The 24,054-nt window shown below is 40.9% G+C and overlaps 1 protein-coding gene across 1 annotated transcript in view; it reads left to right on the top strand.

The window, feature by feature from the left end:
• The window catches only part of akap6 (A kinase (PRKA) anchor protein 6), a 149,396-nt gene that overhangs the window by 58,289 nt on the left and 67,053 nt on the right, over nt 1-24,054 (top strand). The window contains exon 13 of the mRNA XM_076166027.1: nt 18,653-18,771. Within this exon, the coding sequence (XP_076022142.1) occupies nt 18,653-18,771 (119 nt within the window). The remainder of the gene's footprint in view (nt 1-18,652; nt 18,772-24,054) is intronic.

The following is a 24,054-nucleotide window of genomic DNA, read 5'->3' as shown; positions in this document are numbered from 1 at the left end:
TGTCCCACCTTTGTCCTCTGTGTAGGGAGCACATGTGACATCTGTGTGCAGCGTGTCACCGCACTGATACACCTGCATGACTCATTGGCGTAAAGAGGAGGAATATTAGGTTCAACCAGCAACACAAACAAACATATTTTTTACACATTCCTCATCCTTTTGAAATTCAGCTTGACTACAAAAATATCACAAACATCCTAAAACTGGACATATTGAGCTATTCAACAAAACCATTGCCTCTGAGGACATAATGACACAAATTCCCATGTTCATGGAGTCTCTCTCTCTCTCTCTCTCTCTCTCTCTCTCTTTCTTTCTCTCTCTCTCTCTCTCTCTCTCTCTCTCTCTCTCTCTCTCTCTCTCTCTCTCTCTCTCTCTGAGTCTCTCTCTCACACACACACACACACATATGCAAACACACTCCCCGTGACTTAATTACACCCCTCCTCCTCCTCATCCTTCTCTCTGGGAGATGCTCTCAAAGCCTCACAATCAGAACCACATTTTGATATCATTTCACTCATTTGTATTCATACATCAAGACACTTACACACACACACACACACACGCAAACACACACACACACACACACACACACACACACACACACACACACACACACGTACACAAACAAAATTTCTTGATCTCTCTCTGTCTCTTCTTCCCCCCACTGTCTCGTCTCGTCTATTCTCTCTATTACAGACTTAAACCATGTTTCTCTCTCTCTCTCTCTCTCTCTCTCTCTCTCTCTCTCTCTCTTTCTTTCTTTCACCACCCCTCTATTACTGATCAAAGATTCTCCATCTTGTTCTCAAATAAAAGCCAACAAGCACCACTATAGGCAATAATTACTACTGTCTGATGCAGTGTGTGTGTGTTTGAGTGTTTTCTTGTTGTTCTTGCTTTGATTTTGATCTCTCTTCTGTTCATTTCTCATGTTGTTATTTTTCTCAACCATAACGAATCAGAGCAAACTGAATTCAGTATGTGGCCTATACTTCTGTGTGTGTGTGTGTGTGTTTGTGTGTGTGTGTTTGCTATCTGATGCCTCTTCCTCCTCCTTCAGTTCCTTCTTTCTTTTGTGATGACACATCCAGATGACAGAGGTTAGCGGGCTAGCAACTGAAGGATGAGAGGAAACATGCTAGGAGGACGAATGTCAACAAGAAAAGAAGCAAGACAGGAAGCAAAGTAATGTGGATAAGAGAAAGGGAGATTCAAATAGAAAAGGAAAGAGTGCAAGTAGAGAAGTTTACAGAGAAACAGCCACATGATGGTGCTATCTCTCCTGTAAATATTTGGTTTGTTCCAATTGCGAACTTTCCGCCAACGTTCATCGTTAACCAGTTGAGATGATTCATTTGAAAACACACAGGAGGGATGCAGAGTGCAAGAGTGTGAGATGAAAGGTGAAGAATGGGGAGAAGATGAAGAGGCTGGTTCTCTCTCCTCCTGGGCCCAGTAAAGAGAGGAGAGACGGTCTGAGATGAGGCTGATGAGTGGTAAAAAAAAGAGGCAGTGAGTGAAGGATGGATGGATGGGTGGATGTGGCAGAGGTGTGGAGGCTGTTTTTGTCTCTCTACCTGTGAGGCACAGTAAATCACAGGCAGATAAGGTAATTCTGTTCGCTGTAGATCATCAAGCTGCAGACAGTTTTATGGCCAGCAGATTGGATGTAAGGGCTGCTGATTAGAGAGAGAGAGAGAGAGAGGGAGGGGGAGAGATAGAGAGAGAGAGAGAGAGAGAGAGAGAGATAGAGAGAGAGAGAGAGAGAGAGAGAGAGAGAGAGAGAGAGAGAGAGAGAGAGAGAGAGAGAGAGAGAGAGAGAGAGAGAGAGAGAGAGAGAGAGAGAGAGAGAGAGAGAGAATGCTTAGAAGATATCTCAGGTCGAAAAGAAGGAATTCTAGATTCAGTAAACAATATCATGCTTAAAAATGGAAAAAACTGAACTCAGTATATGAAAACAAATCCATTTGTTGGTCATTCGGTTTTGGGGAAGATAATTATCAAATAAATTATGATTCTAGATTTTTCTATGTTGGTGAACTTAAAATCAAAACAATTAATTGAATCTGAGAATATTCAATTGTGGCTTTAAGTTGTTCTTAACATTTTCCACATTGGCTTGCATTAAAGGTTTTCATAATTATTTTACAGCTCAAATAATTTCCTTCATCTTTGCTTGGCATACTAGATTTAAAAGTGAGAAGGTCAATGAAATATGACCAGTGCAAAAATGTATAAAACGGATAAAAGTGCTGCTCCTTTGCATTGGAAGGAAACAGCAGAGGTGGTTGGAACATCTGAGCAGCCTCCTGGAATCCTTCCTAAGGAGTTTGAGGCGTTCCAAGCACGTGCAACTGGGTGAGAGACCATGGGACAGATCCACAATACACTGGAAGGCTTACGGGATATATTTACTTTAAATAGAAGGCTTTACTTTTGTGCTAAGCATGCTGCTTCCATGAGCTGGACTCTGATAAGATGTGTAAAGTGGATGGATAAATGGGTGGTGTTAATACTTGTTCCTTATATAACTGATTGTAGTTGGACTTTAGCAAGACTTGTGGCTACTGGTGGGATTGAACCTGCAACCTTTCTGTCACATTCAGGCCCTGACTTCATTCTCACCAGACTGTTCTGAATATTTTAAACCTTCTACACTCACCAAACTAAAAATTACACATGCCGCTGGCGGTTAATTACAATTTCATGACCTCCTCCAGTAAAACGAGTCCAGGTGGGGAAGGGGGTTTCGAGAGGGACACACAATGGCTTCTGGGAAATGTCCGTCAACTGTGAGCGGAGTTACAGTGTATGGAGTGAAAGCGGAGGGTGTTTATTTAGTATTTATTCTGCCCTTCATCATCTCCCCTCCGCTAATCCACTGGCTGCTGTACGCACCACTGACCACGCCGTATCGCTAACCTCTGCCTGGATCACAGAGAACAGACTGTGTGTGTGTGTGTGTGTGTGTGTGTGTGTGTGTGTGTGTGTGTGTGTGTGCGTGTGTGTGTGTGAGAGAGGGGATGTCTATCCCTCCATCTGAAACCTTGTTAAATATTCATTGACAATTATTCCGCTTTGACCGGAGTTAGATGATGCTACTGCAGAGGGAGAGAGGCTGAAAGAGAAAGTGTGTATGAATTATTGTGTGCGTGTGCGTGCATGTGTGTGTGTGTTGGAGAAAGCAATAGAGAAAGAGAGAGAGAGAGCGCGTGCAATAGAGAGAGAGAGGGAGAGAGAGGGAGAGAGAGAGAAAGACAAGCGTGAAGAATTGAAGATTGTCTTGGAAGTATTATGATGAATTACTTGTTTGAAAAATCATTAAATGACCTGCAGACAAACCAAAAATGCAGAATGATGGAGAGCCGACACACACTCTCTCTGTCTGCTTCGCTCTCTCTCTCCCTCTCTCTCTCTCTCTCTCCCTCCCTCTCTCTCTCCAGTTCTGAGCATGATTAGGTGAGTGTATTAAATATTAAATATCAAATCATGCCCTTGGTGGACTGTGCTGTCTGACGGACTGCTGCTGTGTGAAAGAGAGAGTAAGACTGCAGCTCATCCTACATGTGAGTGTGTGTTGTCATGCTTCACTGTGTCACCTCCAGTTTGCTGATCAACACTTTGAGAATATGGAAATATGATTTTTTTAATATGTAGATATATCAAACATTCTTCAGAGCTTGTGGTGTTTTCTGCCAAATGAACTTCATGAAAATGGAAAGAAATATGTGAAATCTTTCATGTATTAATAGTTAATTGATGGCCATGTGATATAGTGATATAGAGACATTTTCCCTCTCTGCAGAAATGTCATGAAAAGATAAAGGGTTTGTCTCAGTGGGCAGTTTTAGGTGGCAAATAAAAAACAATTTCTGTGAAAATTGCTAAATTGAAGACACCTTTAAAATGTTGACATACAGTGAAAAACACGACAGTAACACTACTGGATCACTTCTGTCCTGAAGAGTCAACTTGATTTGGAAATATGATGATTTAGTAGTGTTAGACCACGTACAAGTCCAATAACAACAGTGAGGGCGTTGTTTGGAGGGCTTGTAAGGAGTTATGTGGTTGTTGCAGTGACGACCCCCCTCTAGGGGCTCATCACTGCCTTACACAGCTGCTAATTCCTCCCAAACAATCTGACTGGTCCAACTGGTTTTCCATCCCGGCTAACGAGGCCGTAAACGATCAGGATCTGATCCCAGACCTGCCTAGAGAGAAACATCACGCTAATTTAGGGCTCACTTATAAAAACAAAATCCCTCTGGACCTGCTGTGTCACCGTGGTAACCATAATAATCCAGTGATAAGACCCTTGGGGGCGATGGTGGCATATTGTGGCAGATGCCAGCAGCTGTAAAGCATCACTCTGTCACAAACTTTCATTCTTCCTCCTCCTCTTCTGCTCTCATCTTTTCTTGCCCTCTTGTTCTATTGTTTTTTATCTCAGCTTCTCTTCATCATCCACTTCCCTTTGCATACCTTTTTTTTCCCTTTTTCCTCTCTCTTTTCATAACCCCCCTTCTTGTCCTCATACTCTTCGTCCTTTGTTCTTTCTTCAAACTCTTTCTTCCCTGTCCTCCCTTGTCCATCTCCTCACACTTCTATTCTCCTTTCCTCTATGCTTTCTTTTCTTTCATTATTTGTTGTTCCTCTCCTCATCTCATCCCCTTCTTCCACAGTCTATCCTCCACCCCCTTTACCCCCCCATTAGTTGAAAGGTTGGGGATTGCAGTCACTGTGTCCTGCATTTGTTTTGATTTATGTTCCATCTTAGATATTGAAAATAAGTGGAATTGTGTCCTTGAATGGAGCAAAGAGGTTTGGGAGGAAGAAGAGGAGGAGGAGTAGCAAGCAAGAGAAGGAGAAAGAATAAAGTGACAAGGCAGAGTGGAGGGATGCATAGAGAAGAGAAGGTAAAAAAGAGGAATTTACAGTTTCTCTCAGTCGCTTTGTTACATTTTTCAGAATTGAAATTCTTGTTCAGCCTCCACATCATTCAGAAACGTGTATATCGGAAGAGAAAGTTCTCATTTTGAAATAATTGCAAATGCTTCCTCACATTCATGCCAATTTGTATCAATCATTATGAGTTGCTTAAAATGTTTTATACTGGTTCTCTGCTAAATAGTCTTAACCCCTGAAAGATTTAGGCATTAGTTACATTCACTAATGAAGGGAAATGTTAGATCAACCAATGATCAACCAATTCCCTTAAATAGCTCAGAGGTGCATCGCATGAACCCTCAATTAGCAAAGCACATCAAGACAGAGCACAGCAGTGTTACAATGTCTGATAATGAAAGAACAACAAGTAAATGAACAGGATCATTTAAAAGAACAGCTGGGAGGAAGAAGAGCAGTGAGTGTGAGTGGAAGAGGAGGAAGAGGCCAAGGACATAGACACGTTCCCCATGAAATAAGGGCCACAACTGTGGACCAGGTTCTCCATCATGGCCTTACAATGGCCGAGGCTGGTTGAAGGGTGCAGCAAATGTTAGCAGTAATACTTAATATGACAGTATTCCACTTGCATTAGTATACTGTAAATAAAGATTATACAGATACATACGGTACATATATAAACAAACCCAACAGTCTCTCTTCCTTTATTTATACATATATATATATATATATGAAGAGCATTTTACATATGTATATGTATGTAAAGTGCCTTGATATAAGCTTTGTTTTGCTTCGGTGCTATATAAATAAAGCTAGATTGAATTGAGTTGAACTGAATTGAAGCAATTGAGGGACACAAATTGAGGAAGATGGAAGGAGGGAAAAGAGGAGGAGAAGGCGAGAGAAGAGAGCAGAGGAGGAAAAGAAAAGGAGGAAGGAGGAGGTAAAGTAAGAGAAAGAGGAGGGATAGGAGAGAAGCACATTAAACACTCACCATGTTTCCAGGACCCTCGCTGACCAATTACACTTCATGACTGAATGCACCTGTATTATTTATAATTTCTGCCCAAATCTTCTTCCTTTGATTTCTCTTCTCTTTCTCTTCTCTTCTCTTCTCTTCTCTTCTCTTCTCTTCTCTTCTCTTCTCTTCCCTTCTCTTCTCTTCTCTTCTCTTCCCCCCTCTCCCCTCCCCCCACCTTTTCTTGTATTTCCTTGCCTCGTTCTGTTTTTCCTCTTCATCACCTTTCCTCCTCTTCCCAGACTTCTCCTCCTTCTATGCAATCCTTCCTTCTCTTTCCCTTCCTTCTTACCTTCTTACCCTCTTCCTCCATTTCCTTTGCCTCCTCCTCTCCTTCTTTCTTCCCTCGTCCTTTCCTGCCTGTTCCTCTCATTCTTTCTGCACATCTTCTGTTCTTCTTCTTCTTCCTCTCCCTCCACCTTTTCCTGTATTCCCTCTGCCCCACGGTGTCTCTCCTCTTAATCACCTTTCTCCATGTTTCCTCTTATTCCTCACACTTCTCTATACTTCTCTTCCTCCTGCTCCTCCTCTTCTTCCCCTCCACCTCCTCTGCCCCACTCTGTCTTTCCTCTTTATCACCTTCCGGTCACCTTTTCTTCCTCTTTCCTCCTCTTGTTCTTGTTTAAAATAGTAGTTGATGACAGTTACAGACACATTTTGATTTTCAAACATTTTGTAATTGGACAACATTAACAAGACAACACACTATAGAGCAAAACACATACATGGAAGTTCATACCTACACTATTCATGTAAAATAGAATATTTAAAATACATATCAAATAAATAAATATCTACAACACAACCAAATCAAAATAAAACATTTCTATATCTAATTTCTACATTTCAGAATGGAAAAAATATCACCATAACCACCGACCACCTATACTGATGCTGTCATACCGACACCCTGAAACAATAATAATCATATATAAGAAGAGAAACTATATCCTACAAATCTTTAGTTCAAGTTTTTTCTTTCATCTCTCTATACAGCCCCCCCCCACACACACACACTCACAGGAACCCACGCTCAACCGTTGCCATCATGTCTTTCTCTCCTGCTGTGTGTGTGTGTTTTCTTTGTAATAGAGGAAGAGTGCCTTGTGAAGTATTAAAAAAATTATATTTGCTTTCATGCAAAAGTAGTTCGACCATCAGCAGCCACAAGCCTGCATGCTGTGTCTTTATGTGAACACACAGACACACACACAGGCATGCACACAGGCACGACGCATGCACGCACACACACACACACACACAACACACACACACACACACACACACACACACACACACACACACACACACACACACACACACACACACACACACACACACACACACACACAGGTCAGAGAGTACACACACATTTGAGAGTCTACAACATTATAATTCAAAGGTAAGCTGCGGCACAGCTCACCTGTGTGTGTGTGTGTGTGTGTTTGTGTAAAGCCTGTAGGCAACTTCCAATTTGCCGATATGGAGTGAGAGAGGAATGGAAAGAGAGAGAGTCTTCTTTGCGTCCTGGAGACCCACGTTCAGTTGGATTAAAAACCTAATTATGTTTTTAAATGATATTTTAATTAAATATGGAGGGAAGCAGAAACATATTGGCACCAAAATATATAATCAAACATTCAAAAAAATATTGGAAGACGTGTTTCTGCTTCGACCAGCAGAAAATAAAGTCAGTCGGCCTGCTTAGCTCTCTCTCTCTCTCTCTCTCTCTCTCTCTCTCTCTCTCTCTCTCTCTCTCTCTCTCTCTCTCTCTCTCTCTCTCTCTCTCTCTCTCTCTCTCTCTCTCTCTCTCTCTCTCTCTGTGTGTGTGTGTGTTGTTTTATCTCTCTCATGTTTTATTTATCCCTATTTTATCAAATCTCTCAATCTTCTTCTTTTCCTCTCAACATGCCAGGTAAACACACATTATTCCTCTCCATGACATTTTGTCCTTATTAATTAGCAGCGTGCTAATGATGATATTTCATGTGATCTCAGCTGACTGGAGTCTAAAATGAACATAGTTTACTCAATAACATTACAGCAGCCGAGCAGTGATATGAGGTGCTGCTGTATGTGGACTCACTGGGCTCATTAAATATAATCAACCCTAAGCCTGCAGACTTTGATTCATGTAACACGGAGAAGTTTAGGTGGATTTAAAGCCTTTTCAAAGCTAAACACTACTATGTGACGGCAGCATTGTGATATCTTGTGCTATCAACAAGTTCTTAAATGCTGCCTTTTCTTCTTCTGAAGAATTTGAAACTTTTTCTGTATCAAATTGTCCTAAATAACACTTCAAAGGAAAGGACATTCACACAAAGTGGAGGTCTCTGAGTTTCTCACTCAGTTTCTATGTTGTTTCTTTTTTTTACTTTCTTGATTGTGTTCTATTGACTTTCTCTAAACTGCTATTTGCATGTTGCTGCTATTCACTATATGTGTTGACTCTCACAGACACTTCCTCTCCTCATCTCTCCCTCTCTCTAATAGCAAAATCACTGCCATCTTTGCTTCATAACTAGCACCTATACTCACCCATAGGCCTGCATATTGTGGGTTGGGCGACCCAGACGATGTATAGCATTGTAATGTTTGCAAAATATGAATGATTTGACACAAAAGATGGTCAACTCCACTGTGCTGCAGCTAATCGAAACTCAAATTGTTCTGTTTCATGCACATTTAAATGTTTTTGATATCTAAAGTGGTTACAAAGACATAGAGAGTGCTGCACCTCCAGGTAAAGGAAGAATCAATCACTGGACCAACATTAATGAGTTTACAAAAGCTCTTTGGGATCAGGAAAGTAGAATTAGGAAGCAGTAGCACTAAGCTGCTGATTGGCAGGATGATACAGACTGAGGTTAGTATGTCAGAGTGATTTACAAATCATTTGACCAATAACGATGTCCTCTGCAAAACAAACCCATCCATGGAGGATCAAGCTGTCTGTAGTTACACAGGCGTGGACATGTCATGCATTCTAGCTACAAAGCAGCTACTGAGTGTGTAACATTACAGCTCAAGGAGAAATAACACACACCCCATGTTATTTGAATAATTTATCCACCATCCGTCAATAGCTTAACTGCAATTAATTGTTTCATCATGAATACACCTATAGTCTGTGTGATGCTATCCTGTTGTAGCTATTAGCATAGGACAAAGCTACTTTGTTTGTGAGTTAGTGTTAGCTGAATTGTCAGCACTCATATTAAATAGTGTCGTCTATACCCCAGGGGCATCCTGCTCCCTCTCTGGTTTGGGATTGAGGGAAGGATGGAAGGATGGAAGGATGGATGGATGAATGGACTGGAGGAGGAAGGAGAGGGATTGAGGAGAGGGAGATGATAGAGGCAATCAATATTTCTAGCATTCTAATTAAAGCCTCTCAGTGGAATAAATCCATGTAATTATCAGTAAATGAAATACAAGGTCACTCTACCTGATGGAGGGATGGATGGATGGAGGAGAAAACCACAGCAAGGCAGTGCAGTTTGCTCGTGCTGTTTAGCTGACAACAGATTATAACTTTGTAGGTTTTGTACATTTTTAGTCATTTGTACACATTTTCCCGTCCATTACTATCATGACATCTCAGAGGGACACATTTGGGAAGATAGACATCAAATCTAGCTGTTGTCACTCAAAGGTAAGATCCTTGGCTGTAATTCACAACAATTCACAACATGTTTGGTAAAAGCCAATGAGAATCAGCATGTTAATGAGCTGTATCTTATCTTTTTACTGCTCCCTCTGATGTCAAAGCTAAAACAAACACATTCTCTCAGCTAAGGAGAGCTTCATGCTTTGGTTTAGAGCTCTGTGTGTTGGAGGAGGGAGACAATGCTGCCACTGCATCTAGACACCACCAGACAGCTGATGCATAGTGATAACATTCATCGTCAGACTTCATTTCTGTATGACAGTGACTTATGTGTGATTTAGGAAGACGAAATACTGTGACACCTGTTTCAAGGCAAACGCTCAAAGAGGCAAAAAAGAGAGAAGACATCATGAATTAGGAATTAGGGTCGTGTGATGATTTGCCTGTTCAAATGTTAAATCTGTTGCTTTTTTTCCTTATGAATTATCTCTTTTGAATCTGAGTTTCTTTTCAGACAACAAATGATTGCCAAAGCCGTTTTAACTGAGCTTCAAGGAAAGCAGTCAGTCAGAAACAACAACAATCTTTTCTGGATAAATCATAGTTCAGTTAGAGACATTCGCATCAAATCTGATCAACTTATGACATAAACGGTTCTGAATGTGTATTTGACAGGGGCGTCTCAGTTTGAGAGAGTGCTTCCTGTGACATCATGGCAGAGAGAGAGACAGCATAGTGACTGGTTGTTGAGCTGGGGAGAGATTTTCCAACGGGTGAAAAAAACGGAATCTCAAATTTTGTAGATTTTCTTCAGAATTTCCCAGATTCATGTCAATGCAATAATCGCAATGATATTGTTTCTCTCAGTACTCTTTCTTCAGTCCGAGAACTGTGTGATTTGCTGCTAAAACTATTGTAAATTAATTTCATTTAAATTGTATTTGAACGGCTGACTCTCACTGAGATTACTTACTTGGAGAATTCGATTGAACAATTGAATACGGGAACATGTGCACATACTGATGAACCAACATGCACACACACACACACACACACACACACACACACACGCACACGCACACACACACACACACACACACACACGAACACACACACACACAGAGGCAGAGCGGGGTCAGAAAGTAAAGCAAGGGAGAGAAATTGAATCTTACCTCGAACAGTCTGGAATGTTTGGGGTTATTTATCACTGGAACAATGTTAATGAAATAGTAAAGCTGGCTGCCATTTGGTGTGCCCGTGTGTGTGTGCCCGTGTGTGTGTGTGCTTGTGTGCGTGCGTGTGTGTGTCTGTGTGTTTTGCTGCTACACAGACAAACAAAGAGGAGGATAAATACTAAATGAATAAATGAGGAAATAAGCTGCTGCTGGTGTGTTTTTCTCTCTCTTCTTGGCCCACTCCTCCTTCCTTTCCCTCTTCCCTCCATTCTCCTCTAACCTTTACTAACTGACCGGTCTTTGTAATTGTTTGTAGCCGTGTCAGTGGCATGGCTGTAGGGATGGAGATGTCTACCTAGAGCTCTGTGTTGCTTGCTGTTGCGATTTTAAATAAGGTGTGTGTTGATCGCCCTCTCTCTCTCTCCTTCTTTCTCCTTCTTCCCCCTTCTGTTTGTATCCATTTCTTTCACTCTGCCTCTCTCTCTTTTACTTTCTCTGTTTCATCTCTCTCTCTCTCTCTCTCTCTCCTCTCTCTCTCTCTCCTCTCTCTCTCTCTCTCTCTCTCTCTCTCTCTCTCTCTCTCTCTCTCTCTCTCTCTCTCTCTCTCTCTCTCTCTCTCTCTCTCTCTCTCTCTCTCTCTCTCTCTCTCTCTCTCTCTCTCTCTCTCTCTCTCTCTCTCTCTCTCTCTCTCTCTCTCTCCCTTCTCTCTGTCTCTCCCTGAGTCTCACAGTGTGTGTGATTGGAGAGATCTTATTGATTGTGCAGGCGCTCATCATTTTCTCTCTGATCTCTCTCTCTTTGGGCCGGTCGAGTGTTTAGATCTGCATCACTAGAGCATGCTGGGAGATCAGCTAATTTAGCAGACATGTGTCAGGGACCTCTGTGTGCGTGTATGTGTGTGTATGTGCGTATGAGAGATTGTCTGTTTAAGATGCTAAACTACTGCTGACTCCATCAATAAAAAAATCAACCTCAGTTAGCGTTAAAAACGTTAAATATTAGTCGTTTGTGGAGAGAGGGACTGAGGACCAGAGACTGCCAAGGTGCCCTTGAGCATGTTGGGGTGTTTGAACCATAAACAGCTACAAACTTCGAAGCGCAAATGGCTGTAAACATTTGGTTGTATCATCAAATAAATAACTATTTTTCTTAATTGCTTACAAGATGACATTTTGGTTTTTGACACACACGCGCGCACACACACACACACACACTGGATGGGAGCTCAGTTGTGATGAAGATGTTTGGCAGGCAGTGGAGCCCGGCACTGGGGGCAGGTGTTACAGCAGCGCTCATTAATAAACCTAATTAACATTAGCCACTATTCTAATTAACATGCAAACTAATTAGGAAATAATTAAGCTACATAAAATATCAGATCTTAATGAGAAGCTGAGTGAGAGATGGGTCGAGGTGCGGGCAGGAGGATCAGAGGAAATCATCTATCTATCTATCTATCTATCTATCTATCTATCTATCTATCTATCTATCTATCTATCTATCTATCTATCTATCTATCTATCTATCTATCTATCTATCTATCCATCCATCCATCCATCCATCATATGAGCACAAAAGGGAGAAAGGGATGGATAGAAGAGTGAAGGAGGGGGATGGTAGGTTTGAATGGGTGGAACGCTAGAGCAGAGGAAGGGAGGAGGTCCAAGAAGGTCGGGAGTGTGTGTGTTTATGAAACATAAATTCATACATATGGGAACTATATGTTTAGATTCCATTATTTGCATTCTAAACTTGAGTATACTGTAAGAATAGTGGGCACATCAGTCATTTTAGCTTATGAACCAAATCTAGACAGATTGTGTGTGTGTGTGTGTGTGTGAGTGCACGCGCAGCAGGTCAATATACAAGGCGAGATATTCCAATAACAGGTTGTTTTTTTGTCTTGATAGAGCAGAGCTGTGGGTAATGATACAGGATCAATAATGGATATGAGATCGCTCGATGCAGGCTTATATCGCTGTCAGTACACACACACACACAAACACACACACACACACACACACACACACACACACACACACACACACACACACACACACACACACACACACACACACACACACACACACACACACACACACACACACAAACACAAGCGTGTCAATACTGTAATACAGTTTCATTTGTGTGAAGCGGCTGAATGCTCAGCTTTCATCTCTGAGGATGGAATAAATAATTGCGAGTGATACTAGAATTCACACACACAACCACACACCTGCATGCACACACACATTACAGTTTCTTCCAGTCGCTTTGGTACATTTTCCAATCCTCCTTAACATTTGCAAAACAGTAAGTGCCTTTCTTGAAACAATTCGTACAAACAGCATCCCACAGAAGATGAGCTGCAAAAGCCTGTAACTTACACAAAATCCATGGTTTATCTCACAAAAGTAAATATTTATGTCTTGAACTTAAGCTTGTCAGAACCATCAGAATGAAAAGTCCTTGTGCCATTGATAACAGACAACATAATCAATATGCTGAGCCACGTTTTCAATAGACAGTTTACTCTTTTTGATGTAAACTATGGCTAAAGTTTTGATGACAATGATTGGAAATACACAAGGCTGCACTTTTTCTGTATGGTTCATAGATATATGTATATATACTCTCACACACACACACACACACACACACACACAGACACACATTATTAAGGTGCATTCTGGGTAACTCATTCATGAAGTGTAATTGGACAGCGAGGGTCCAGGAAACATAGTGAGTGAGTATGTTTCATCTGCTTCTCTCCTATCCCTCCTCCTGCTCTTCCTTTACCTTCTCCTTCCTCCTTTTCCTCCTCCGCACATTTTTGGCTACCTCCTCCTCTTTTCCCTCCTTCCATCTTCCCCTGATTGTTGTTCCTCCTCCTGTCTGTACTTTTCCTCCTCATTTCACCTTCTTTCCCCTCCTCTTCTCTTTCTTCCTGTCCTCCTCCTCTCCTTCCCCCAACTCTTCAATTTCTATTTAATTCAATTCAATTCAGCTTTTTTTTATAAAGCAAACAAATCACAACAAAGGTTATCTCAAGGCACTTTACATACAGAGCATTTAAAGAAACACACACACACACACACACACGCACACGCACACACACACACACACACACACACACACACACACACACACACACACACACACACACACACACACACACGAGAAGAGGCTGGACATGATTCACAAAATACAGCTATGCAAAAGACTAGATTGAGTAAGATTTCTCACGGAGTATACACACATATATTCACTTTATATGTCTACATAAGAATGCAGTGTTTGTGTGTGTTTGAGCCGGGCTGCCAGCAGGCTATAAATTAAGTTGTCTGTACTCCACAAGGCTGTGAGTTAAACCTGGAGACTGTTTAGGACAATATTGTCTGGAAATGCTCCCAGCAACATTGTTGAATTCATTAAAATGACTGCCGGCATCAAGATGTTCTTACCTGATAACAGCACCACGCTGAGGCAACACCTCAGGCACTGCTGTCCATATCTGCTGCCCAAAAACCTGCCCTGCTTGTCTGTGGTGACAGAAAGGAGGCTGGGAAAGACGCTCAGCACAGGGACAACATCTCTGATGTGGCAAAGATTTGTGTTGTGAACATTTGTTGCTCCTAGACTAGTACAGTGTTCTTTGTTGCCATAGTTATTTAGTTATTAGATTTGTCGATTGGTTTGGTCATTAATATCTGCTTCTAATGAATGACAGTGAATGACATAGTGTTTTGGATCCAGCAGTGTGTTTATATGCAGCGTGGAGAGCTGCTGCTGCTGCTGCTCGCCTCTCAGTCCTCATACTGCTGTTTGATTGGCAGTTATAGCCCCGGGAAAACCCCAGGAGACACACACACATAGGCGCACACATGCACACACAGAAACACACACGTGAACATGAGCACACTTCAACACATGCACACATGTGAGGGGTGTAGCCACGCTCAAATAAAAAGCAACAGCAGCAAATAAATAGGCAACACACACGGCAAACACACATCACTTCAAAATCACACAAATACGTGCAGGGAAGACAGACACACACGCACGTCCAGGGAGATGTGCTTGTGAGTGTTTTCGGGGGTGGTGTAAATTGCCCCCGACATGTAAACAAAATGCTCCAAAATGACTTGATTCACCACCTCTAACTGTGTGTGTGTGTGTGTGTGTGTGTGTGTGTGTGTGTGTGTGCATGTGTCATATTCATCAAATGACGCTTATTGATTCCTCTGTAAATATGGTATGTATCAATACAATTATATTAAACTTGGAAGCAGTTAAAATATACTCACACACACAAAAACAAATTAATATTAGTAGGTGCATGTTTAAGTGTGTGTCTGTGTGTGTTTGGTGTGACTGTGTTTGTGTATGCGTCTTTGACTGTGCATTTCTGGTTGTGGTAGAGAAATAGCTTAATCCTCTCTCTCTCTCTTTCCGTCTGTATAAGAGATCACGGCCCTAATCAGCTGCCCCCCCCAAGATTTCACTTTTTTGTGTGATTTTAGCAATCAAAATCATTGATTTTACTGCAATAACTTTTTGAATTTTGGGGCAATTTCTTCCCCCGTAAATCACAACTTTAACACTATTTAATTCATAGTCACAAAGTTTAAATAGATCTACGTCATAGACAATATGTCAAGGAACCTCAGGGCACAAAAAGCGCAGGATCCAAAGGCACGACTCTTGATAAACAAGGCTTTACAAAAAATATGCATGAGGCCAAACACTAGACTTGACTGAATATTTTGACTTGAACACTCAACTTGACATGACTTTACAAGAATATACATGAGGCCAAAACTAGACCACACACACAAATACATGGACTTGAACACTCACCCAGGTCAAGGGCAGACATGTACTATACATGAGGTAATGAGACACAGGTGACAACAATCAAGGGCGGGGCAGACAATCACAAGATATGAGTGACGGTACTTAACATAACGTGAGACAAGGACGAGACATTAAACTCTGAACATGAACTAAACTATAACATGGCTTGACTATGATTTAAGGACATGACTTGAACACTGAACATAAACTAAAGTTAAACTATAACATGGCGAGACATGACGCAATATGCATAGAACAGCCTTTATTTTCTTGTGTCACTACGTTGTACAATTTCTGACTCTTCATTGACATTCTAATCATCATCTAACGTTAATGTTAGCTAGTTTAGATGAACAAATTTAACGAGATCTATTGGCACAGCAGTGTTTACCAATGCCAGCTGGATTTAAACATGCCAGTGCAGTACTTCTGTGTTGAGCGTGCAGCCTTTACACCCAGCGGCTCTCCACTTTACTCGATAAGAGAAACAAAACATTACGTCTGTTATTTTCCCTCTCCTTCCCTCTGCCTTTAACATGTTTATATCCTTTTTATTTATTTATTTGAAATAAAGTGAAATGAACCATTGCAATTTCTTCTGTTCTATCTTACGTTACAATCAACTTTTGATACATATCACCGCTCCTAACTACTTAGAGTTTAATGCTGACGCTTTGTGTAGGTGCTGTGGGCAGACTTGATGAGCTGAACGGGCTCTGTGACCAATGCTTTTATCTGCTTCCTCACACACATTTTTGATCAACTTTGCTAATTTTTCAGTAATTATGCAGTAATCATGCATTAAACGGGAACATTATGCAGCATCGTGAACATTTTTGATGTTAAGTTGAATTTGTATTGAATTCTGCGATCCCGAAAAGCTGGAGGGACTGATGAGGAATAGAAAACCAATTACAACAAGATTGTCTCATGGCCACAGGAGAAAAACATAAAAACATTGCTGGCTGACTTAATGACTGAGCAAATAACTTATTAAACAACTAACTAACCAACTAACTCACCAACCAGCGGCCCAACCAATCAGCTGACACGCTAACTATCCAACTGCCCAAATGAACATCTCACTGGCTGACCCCATCTTTAAAAATGGCTGTTGTTCACCTGATAGAGCTTGTGAAAGTTTGTGTCGGACCAATCGGTAATGTTCTGTTTGGTAAGTGTAGTAGAGTTCTGGATGGCCCCTGGTTTCTTGGTTCCAGATGTGTAGACAGAGAGGAGGGGGGAAGGGCGAGAGAGAGAAGGAGAGCTTATAAGGGCTATGAGAGCTTCTAGATATTGCCATGCGTTTATTGGCAACACTGTCAAACACAAAACACACACCTATTCACTGTTTCTTACACACACTCAGCCACAGTGTCATCGACAGCGTTCTTGATTGTGTATTGCTGCTTTGTTTATTAGCTCTCTGATTGAGCCGCTCTGCCTTCCACAGATTGATTGACCTTTCCAGAATCTTCTGCCGAGTCCACTAAGTAGTTTGGACGGCGAACGCAATGAAACAACACTTTATTCAGATTGTTACCAAATGAGGAAAAAGCGGACGGCCTGTGTGTGTGTGTGTGTGTATGTATGTATGTTTGTACACACTCACTCTGCCTTCATTGGTTCAATTGAAGCCTCATCTCCATATAGTTTGTATGCAATTACATCTGAGCAGCACGCTGAGTGCTTCTATATGATTGTGTCTGCCTATTGAGTGGGACTAGCTGTGATCTGTGTGCGTGTGTGTGAGTGTGAAGGATAATTTGTGAGAAGCTATTCATGCTCTGAAAGTATGTGTGTGTGCTTGTGTGTTTATTTGGGAATTTGATCAGAAGAGAAGCAAATCGGGGTCAATTTGTGTAAGTGAAGTTGGAGGTGTGGTGATTTATAGGAATGTGTGTGTGTCTGTATGTTTGCATGTGCCGGTATGGGAGTGATTCAAGTTAAATTTGTGTGTGTAGTTTATGGGTAATTTTTGTTCGCTTGGTATGTGAGAGAGAGCAGAGACACTTTTTGAAGGCTGCATGTGCGTACATTTATATGCATATACATGTACAAACCCATATACAAGAGTGTGTGTTTTTGTGTGTGCATGTGTGTGTCAGCGAGCTCAGATGAGAGCGCAAGATATAAAGTGGAGTGGGTTTCTAGTGGCTTGTTGTCCGCTCACTGGGCTATAAAGGGCACGTCTGTCAAAAAATGCTGCATGGCCGAATCTCATGCATCTGCAATAAACAGCTAATCATTCTCAGAAAGGCAGTGTGAAGATGATCCCATTTAGACAAACACGAGCATACACACGGACACACACATATCACTTTAGTATGAGAAGGTATACCGGTTGTGTGCGTGCGTGTTTTTGTTTTACAGTTGTAAATCACACATCACTGAATATCAGAGGAAGTGGAATTGCTTCTCAATGCATTGCCTTTTCAATATGCATAATCCTTTATTTGTTAATTGCTATAGTTTGCATGTAGTGTTTTCTCATCACAGCAAAAATGTATTTGTTGGTGTTGTTAACATCTAAAACTACAGAGTAAATCCTGCTAGTGTCAACTAGAGACTTCAATGATAATAACATGCAACAAAGCAATATGTAATAGAAGAATATTATTATTATTATTTATATATACTTTCCAAAAGAACACAGAACAATAGATTTAGATACAAGACAATTCACCTCAGCCTGCTTGCCATTTGGCTTTGTACCAAGAAACATACAATATATATAATATTTTCACATAATATACACATTTTAAGTATAAACATAAAAGGGGTGTTGAGAAAATACCCTCCTTACTGTTACTCTAGCTAGCCTAGCCTAGCTGCGCTGCCGCATATACAATGGTGACAGGATCAGAAATCACTTTGGATTATGAATTGAGGCGTACTGACAGGAACATCTATTTGGGGTGTTGATGTTGACATCTTTTCACTTTTCAGTTGGAAAACCTGACACAGGTAACAAGATGGCAAGCAAGCTCGGAATACTGGCAAGCTGCTGTCAACTCAAATGGTGGGAGGAGTTGTGTTTAATATAATTATAATAATATCTTAAACATTTTCCAGGTTGAGGTGCTGTCCAGCCATAGTGACGCTCTGCGGCAGATGGCAGTCAAACTCAACAGCATGTACTACCCAACTCCCACCAACAGGAGGCACTACAGCCTGCTTGCCAGGAACAACAGGTAAGAATACAATACCATACACAATACAATACGCTCCACAATAGAGCAGCACAAAATCAAGTACTATAAAATCGATTTGAATAAAGTACAATAGACTAGCATATAGTAGACTAATGATACAAATGAAGAGAGCGGAATAGAGCAGGACCCAAGAGACAAACTATCAAACTGATCTCTGATACAGTGAGTGCGAAAGAGACAAAAGGCACTCATTGACAAACAAAGCAACTGACATACAACACAATATGTAACACACACACACACACACACACACACACACACACACACACACACACACAGTATCAGTGCTACTGTAATGGCGCTAATCTGGTGTCGCCAGACTGGGCTCAGCATGGAGCGTCTTTGGTCATGCTGCCTGTGTTTCATCCTCAGCTTTGAGGAACCTCCCTCCACAGTTATCACTCACATGCAGGGCACACACACATACACGCACACACGGGTCCAATGTAGATGTAAATGCAGCATAAAATGCTCATTGTGAATTGGTGGTTTGTTGTGTCTTGCAGACTTTTGTGGGTTCGGTTTATTTGTTAGTGTACATACATGCAGGATAAACTGTCTCACCACGTACGCACGCACGCACGCACGCACGCACGCACGCACGCACGCACGCACGCACGCACGCACGCACGCACGCACGCACGCACGCACGCACGCACATTAAATTAAGGGTAAATTCGTAAGTAAGTCAGTTTTGGTAAACCTGCATACTCTTCCATGTGATTTCAATAAAATGCAAGGACTCACATTCACACACAAAGATACTCAAATGCAGACACACACACACACACACACACACACACACACACACACACACACACACACATGCACACACGCACACACACACACACACACACACACACACACACACACACACACACACACACACACACACACACACACACACACACACAATCACATGTAAATGGAAGTTTTTCTGGTTGTATTTCGCAGTCCTTGGTGGCTCTACTGATTTACATCTAATGTGTTCTACACTAATTGGTTGCTCACTGTTGCTCTCTCCTTTTTCTCCTTCCCTCTGTTTGTATGTGTTTCATAATTGGAAGTTTGTAGTACTACACAAGTTGAAATTTCAGGTTTTGTTTGAGTTGTAAGGAAAGGTGATGGATGAATACAGTAAATGGATGGTTGGCTGGATATCTGGATTGAAGTATGGGTTATGACTAAATGGATAGGTGAGTAGATAGACAGAACAAATGAACTGAGTCAGACAGTCGTTATATGAACTGCTGAACAGATAAATGCATAGAAATTTAATTCAATTCAACTTTATTTATATAGCCCCAAATCTAGGTGGGCAGCCATCTGCCTTGACTGGTTGGGTTCAGAGAGAAAGAGAGAGAGATGGGGTCTGCAACCTGTGAGACAATAGAGCACAGAAAATGAAGAAGTAAAGTTAGTGAAATGCAGTAATGATGCAATGACATGGATATGCAGAGCCCAGTGCATCATGGGAAGCCCCCCAGCAGTCTAGGCCTATAGCATTTATGCTACTATAGGCCTAGACTGCTGGGGGGCCAAGGCAAGCCTGGCCGACCCTAACTATAAGCTTTATCAAAAAGGAAAGTTTTAAGCCTATTCTATGGTTTCACAAGAGAGGAGCCTTATAACTGTCTGATACTTTTGGAGATACTAGAAACCACAAGTAAGCCTGCATTCTGGAAGCACAGTGTTCTAGTTGGATAATAGGGTCTTACAAGCCCTTTGAGGTATGATGAAGCCTGACCATTGAGAGATTTAAAAGTGAGCAGGAGGATTTTAGTGAGCAGTGAGGATCTTAAATTCTATTCTGGATTTTCCAGGAAGCCAGTGCAGCGAAGCTAAAATGGGAGAAATATGATCTCTGTTCTAGTTTCTGGACCAACTGGAGAGTCCTTAGAGACTTATTAGGTCAGCCTGATAATAATGAATTGTCTAGCCTAGAGGTAACAAATGTGTGGACATTTTTCTGCATCATTATGACAGAATGGAATTTGCGATGTTGTGCATGTGAAATTTGTTTTATGTGGGCAATAAATGACACATCCGGATCAAAGATGACTCCTAGATTCTTTGCGGTAGCGCGGGGGGCCAAGGCAAAGTCATCCATGATAGCTATCTCATTAGATAATTGTGTGTGTATTTAAGGCCAAGCACAATAACCTCAGTTTTGCCGGGGTGAAATGGAGAAAATTACAGGACATCCAGGTCTTTCTGTCCTTAATGCATGCTTGGAGTCATTTATAGGTAAAGTTGGATGTCATCCACATAGCAATGAGAATTTATGGAGTGTTTCCAAATAATAATACCTAAAGGAAGTAGATATAAAGTGAATAGTATTGGTCCAAGCACTTAACCTTGAGGAACGCCGTATCTAACTTTTGTGTGCATGGATGATTCATTATAAACATGAACAACTGATATCAATCTGACAACACAACTTAAACCAGTTTAATCCTCTAATCTTCTCTCTGTTCCTCTAATAACAATAGAAATAATAAAAACATGTATGATGGATTGGATAGAATGGATAAGTGGATCAAATGTGTGAATGAAAAGGGAATGAAATGGAATGAATGGATGAATGAGTCCAGATGAATATGTCTACATAGATGGATGAGTGTTATTGAGTTATTGTATGAATGACTGAATCAATGACAGATGAATGGGTGGATGTATGAATATGATGAGAGATTGATGAATTAATGGGTGGATTGAATGGTTAAATGAAAGGATCAGAGTGGATGGATGAATAAATAATGTAATGGTTGTCAGATTCCGTGTGGACGGACCGATGGACGTTTCAGCAGGGGGCGCTGTGCTACTACACAGCTTTAATGTCAGAGTAAATCCATTAGACATGTGAAAGTGTGAATCACCTCATAAATCAGCAGACTGAAAGGTGATGCTGCCAATATGACTCATTCAACCTTTCACTCTTCTCTTCCATCATTCCCTTTCTTTCTCTTCACAACCTCTTCTTCTCTCCATCTTCCCTCTTTCTTCTTTATGGTACCATTTCCTCCTCTCTCCCTCACTTTCTTTCTTTTAATTTTTTGTCCTCCTTGAATCTTCACCATCCTTCCATCTCTAGTTTCTGTCTCTCTTCCTGCCCTTCTTCTCCTCCTACCATCTTGTATTCCCCTTTTCTGTGTTACCAGTCCTTTCCTCATACTCTTTCTTTCCTGTTCCTTTCTCCAACTTCTTTGTCCCATCTGTCATCTATCCTCCTTTTTTCTATTGCTTCTTCATCCTTCCCTCACTTCCTCTCCCAATTCACTTTTTTCCTTTCCTTTACTCAATTTTTCTTCATCCTCCAATGCTCTACTTTAACTCGTTGCTTTCTTTTTCTTGTCACCTTCCATTTCTTTTCCATCATTTTTTTTTATCATTTACTCATTTACACCACTCTTTCTAGCCTCCATTTCCCCTTCATGTCACTTTACCGTTGTCTGGCCTGTTTTCTTCTCCATTGCCTTCTCCATTCCTTTTCCTCTCTCTGGTCCCGCCTTTAATCTCTGTCCCTCTTCCTTTTCCTTCCTCTCTCCTGCTGTATGGAAGATGAATTAGTGACACTGGTTGAAGCTGCTATCATAGTTACTGCAGGCAGCTCAAAGAAAGAGAGAGAGAGAGAGATAATTTCCATGAGAGCCACCAGTTAAAAAGACAAAAGGAAACTAAGAATCTCACCAAAGAGAAGAGACAGGCGTCGGAGTAGAATGAGTGTGGGAGGTAATAATTTGATTCAAGAAATAAAATTTGAAAAAAGAAATTCTACTAAACTTGGGAAAAAAACAAAAACTTCTAAAGTAAATGATAATTAATTAAAGGTCTAGATTTTACAATTCTAAATTCAGTTTTAAACATCAAGGGCATTTTTCTTAAAACAAATAATCTGAAAAACTATTGATTGGTTACAGAAAATCAGAAAAAAGGGAATAAAAGGATTCCAGAAAATTATACTTGATTACACATTTGTCATATTATCAATGTTTTTTATCACTTTCTCTAAATGATACACCAGCAATTTTACCAAATATCTTGATTTTCACCTCATTTATGTTCAAACTAAGCTACTGAGCTATTGACATTGTTTTTCACATCTGGAGAAGTTTTTCTTTCACTTGCTAGGTCTTGGACAAAACCGTGAAATTTTGTAAAGTTGCCAGTGTATTGCTTCATGAATCACTTTACGGAGCAAAAATAACCTTCAGCTGTTGTCAAGTCAAGGCCACATTTTTTTTTTAAATGTCTGCGTTACAGCCTGGCAAAGGAAAGACAAATGACAACTAAAATTACACAAATGATGTCAGACTCCAGAGGGTTAAGCAAAGATGATCTTTTTTTTTGAGAAAATGGGCGCATAATGGCTTTATGATAGAAACAAAGGAGAGTAGAAGGAAAACAAAGACAGGGCAATTCCACATCTGCACTTGCCCATATATGTGCTTAAAAAGACCTTGACTTTTAAAGTTCAAAAGAAGGGAATTACACATTCATATGTTGTTAAAGTTTCCACAAGTGATGAAATGTTAGAACATCAAAACAAAAACAGAAGTGAGGCTATAAACGTTCCGTAACATCCCTTTGCTAAACGCAGCTCCGTCACATTGCTTGTTCCCTCTAACTTGTCTGTTTTCTCGAGAGATCATGTTTTACATAGCTTTTAGTTAACGTTAGACTGAGAACAAGACAGAGACAGTGAGAGGAATAGAGGGGGAGGGCAAGGAGTGAGGAAATGACAAGAGAAAACAATCAATGTCAATGTTGTATCTTCTTCATCTGTCTGACTCTGTAAAGCGTCGCTCCGCACGCCTCATAATGAGGAACGCTGCCTCTGGGGAAGGAAGCAGCGCTCGCTTCCTTCACTTTGTTCTTTCTTCTTCTTGCTTCTGTTATTTTACAGAGAGTCACTCATGGCAATGGACAGGGAGAGGGATAGAGGAGAGGGAAGTAAGAGAGAAAATCTGGAGGGAGGAAGAGGGAGGACAAGACACAGAAAGATGATAGTGTAAACAGCAATGCAGTGATTGGGCTCCAGTCAGATCACATTTTCATCAAGCTAATTTGAAAGTAAACATTATTGTTCAGTAGGTTATAAGAAGTAATTTTAACTATTTTACTTTTGTTTGTCTTTATATTCATGCCCAAATGCAATGCAATGCTGATTATTACTGTTTGAATTAAATGACATCATAATATTTTTATATAAATGTGTATTCCACTTTTTTTCTATTGCTTTTTCCTTAGTTTTTCACGTTT

This window comes from Genypterus blacodes, unplaced genomic scaffold (assembly GCF_046128005.1).
Source record: "Genypterus blacodes isolate CSIRO-AG114 ecotype Tasmania unplaced genomic scaffold, CSIRO-AGI_Gbla_v1 ptg000154l_1, whole genome shotgun sequence".
NCBI lineage: Eukaryota > Metazoa > Chordata > Actinopteri > Ophidiiformes > Ophidiidae > Genypterus > Genypterus blacodes.
This window is presented reverse-complemented; position numbering and strand designations above follow the sequence as displayed.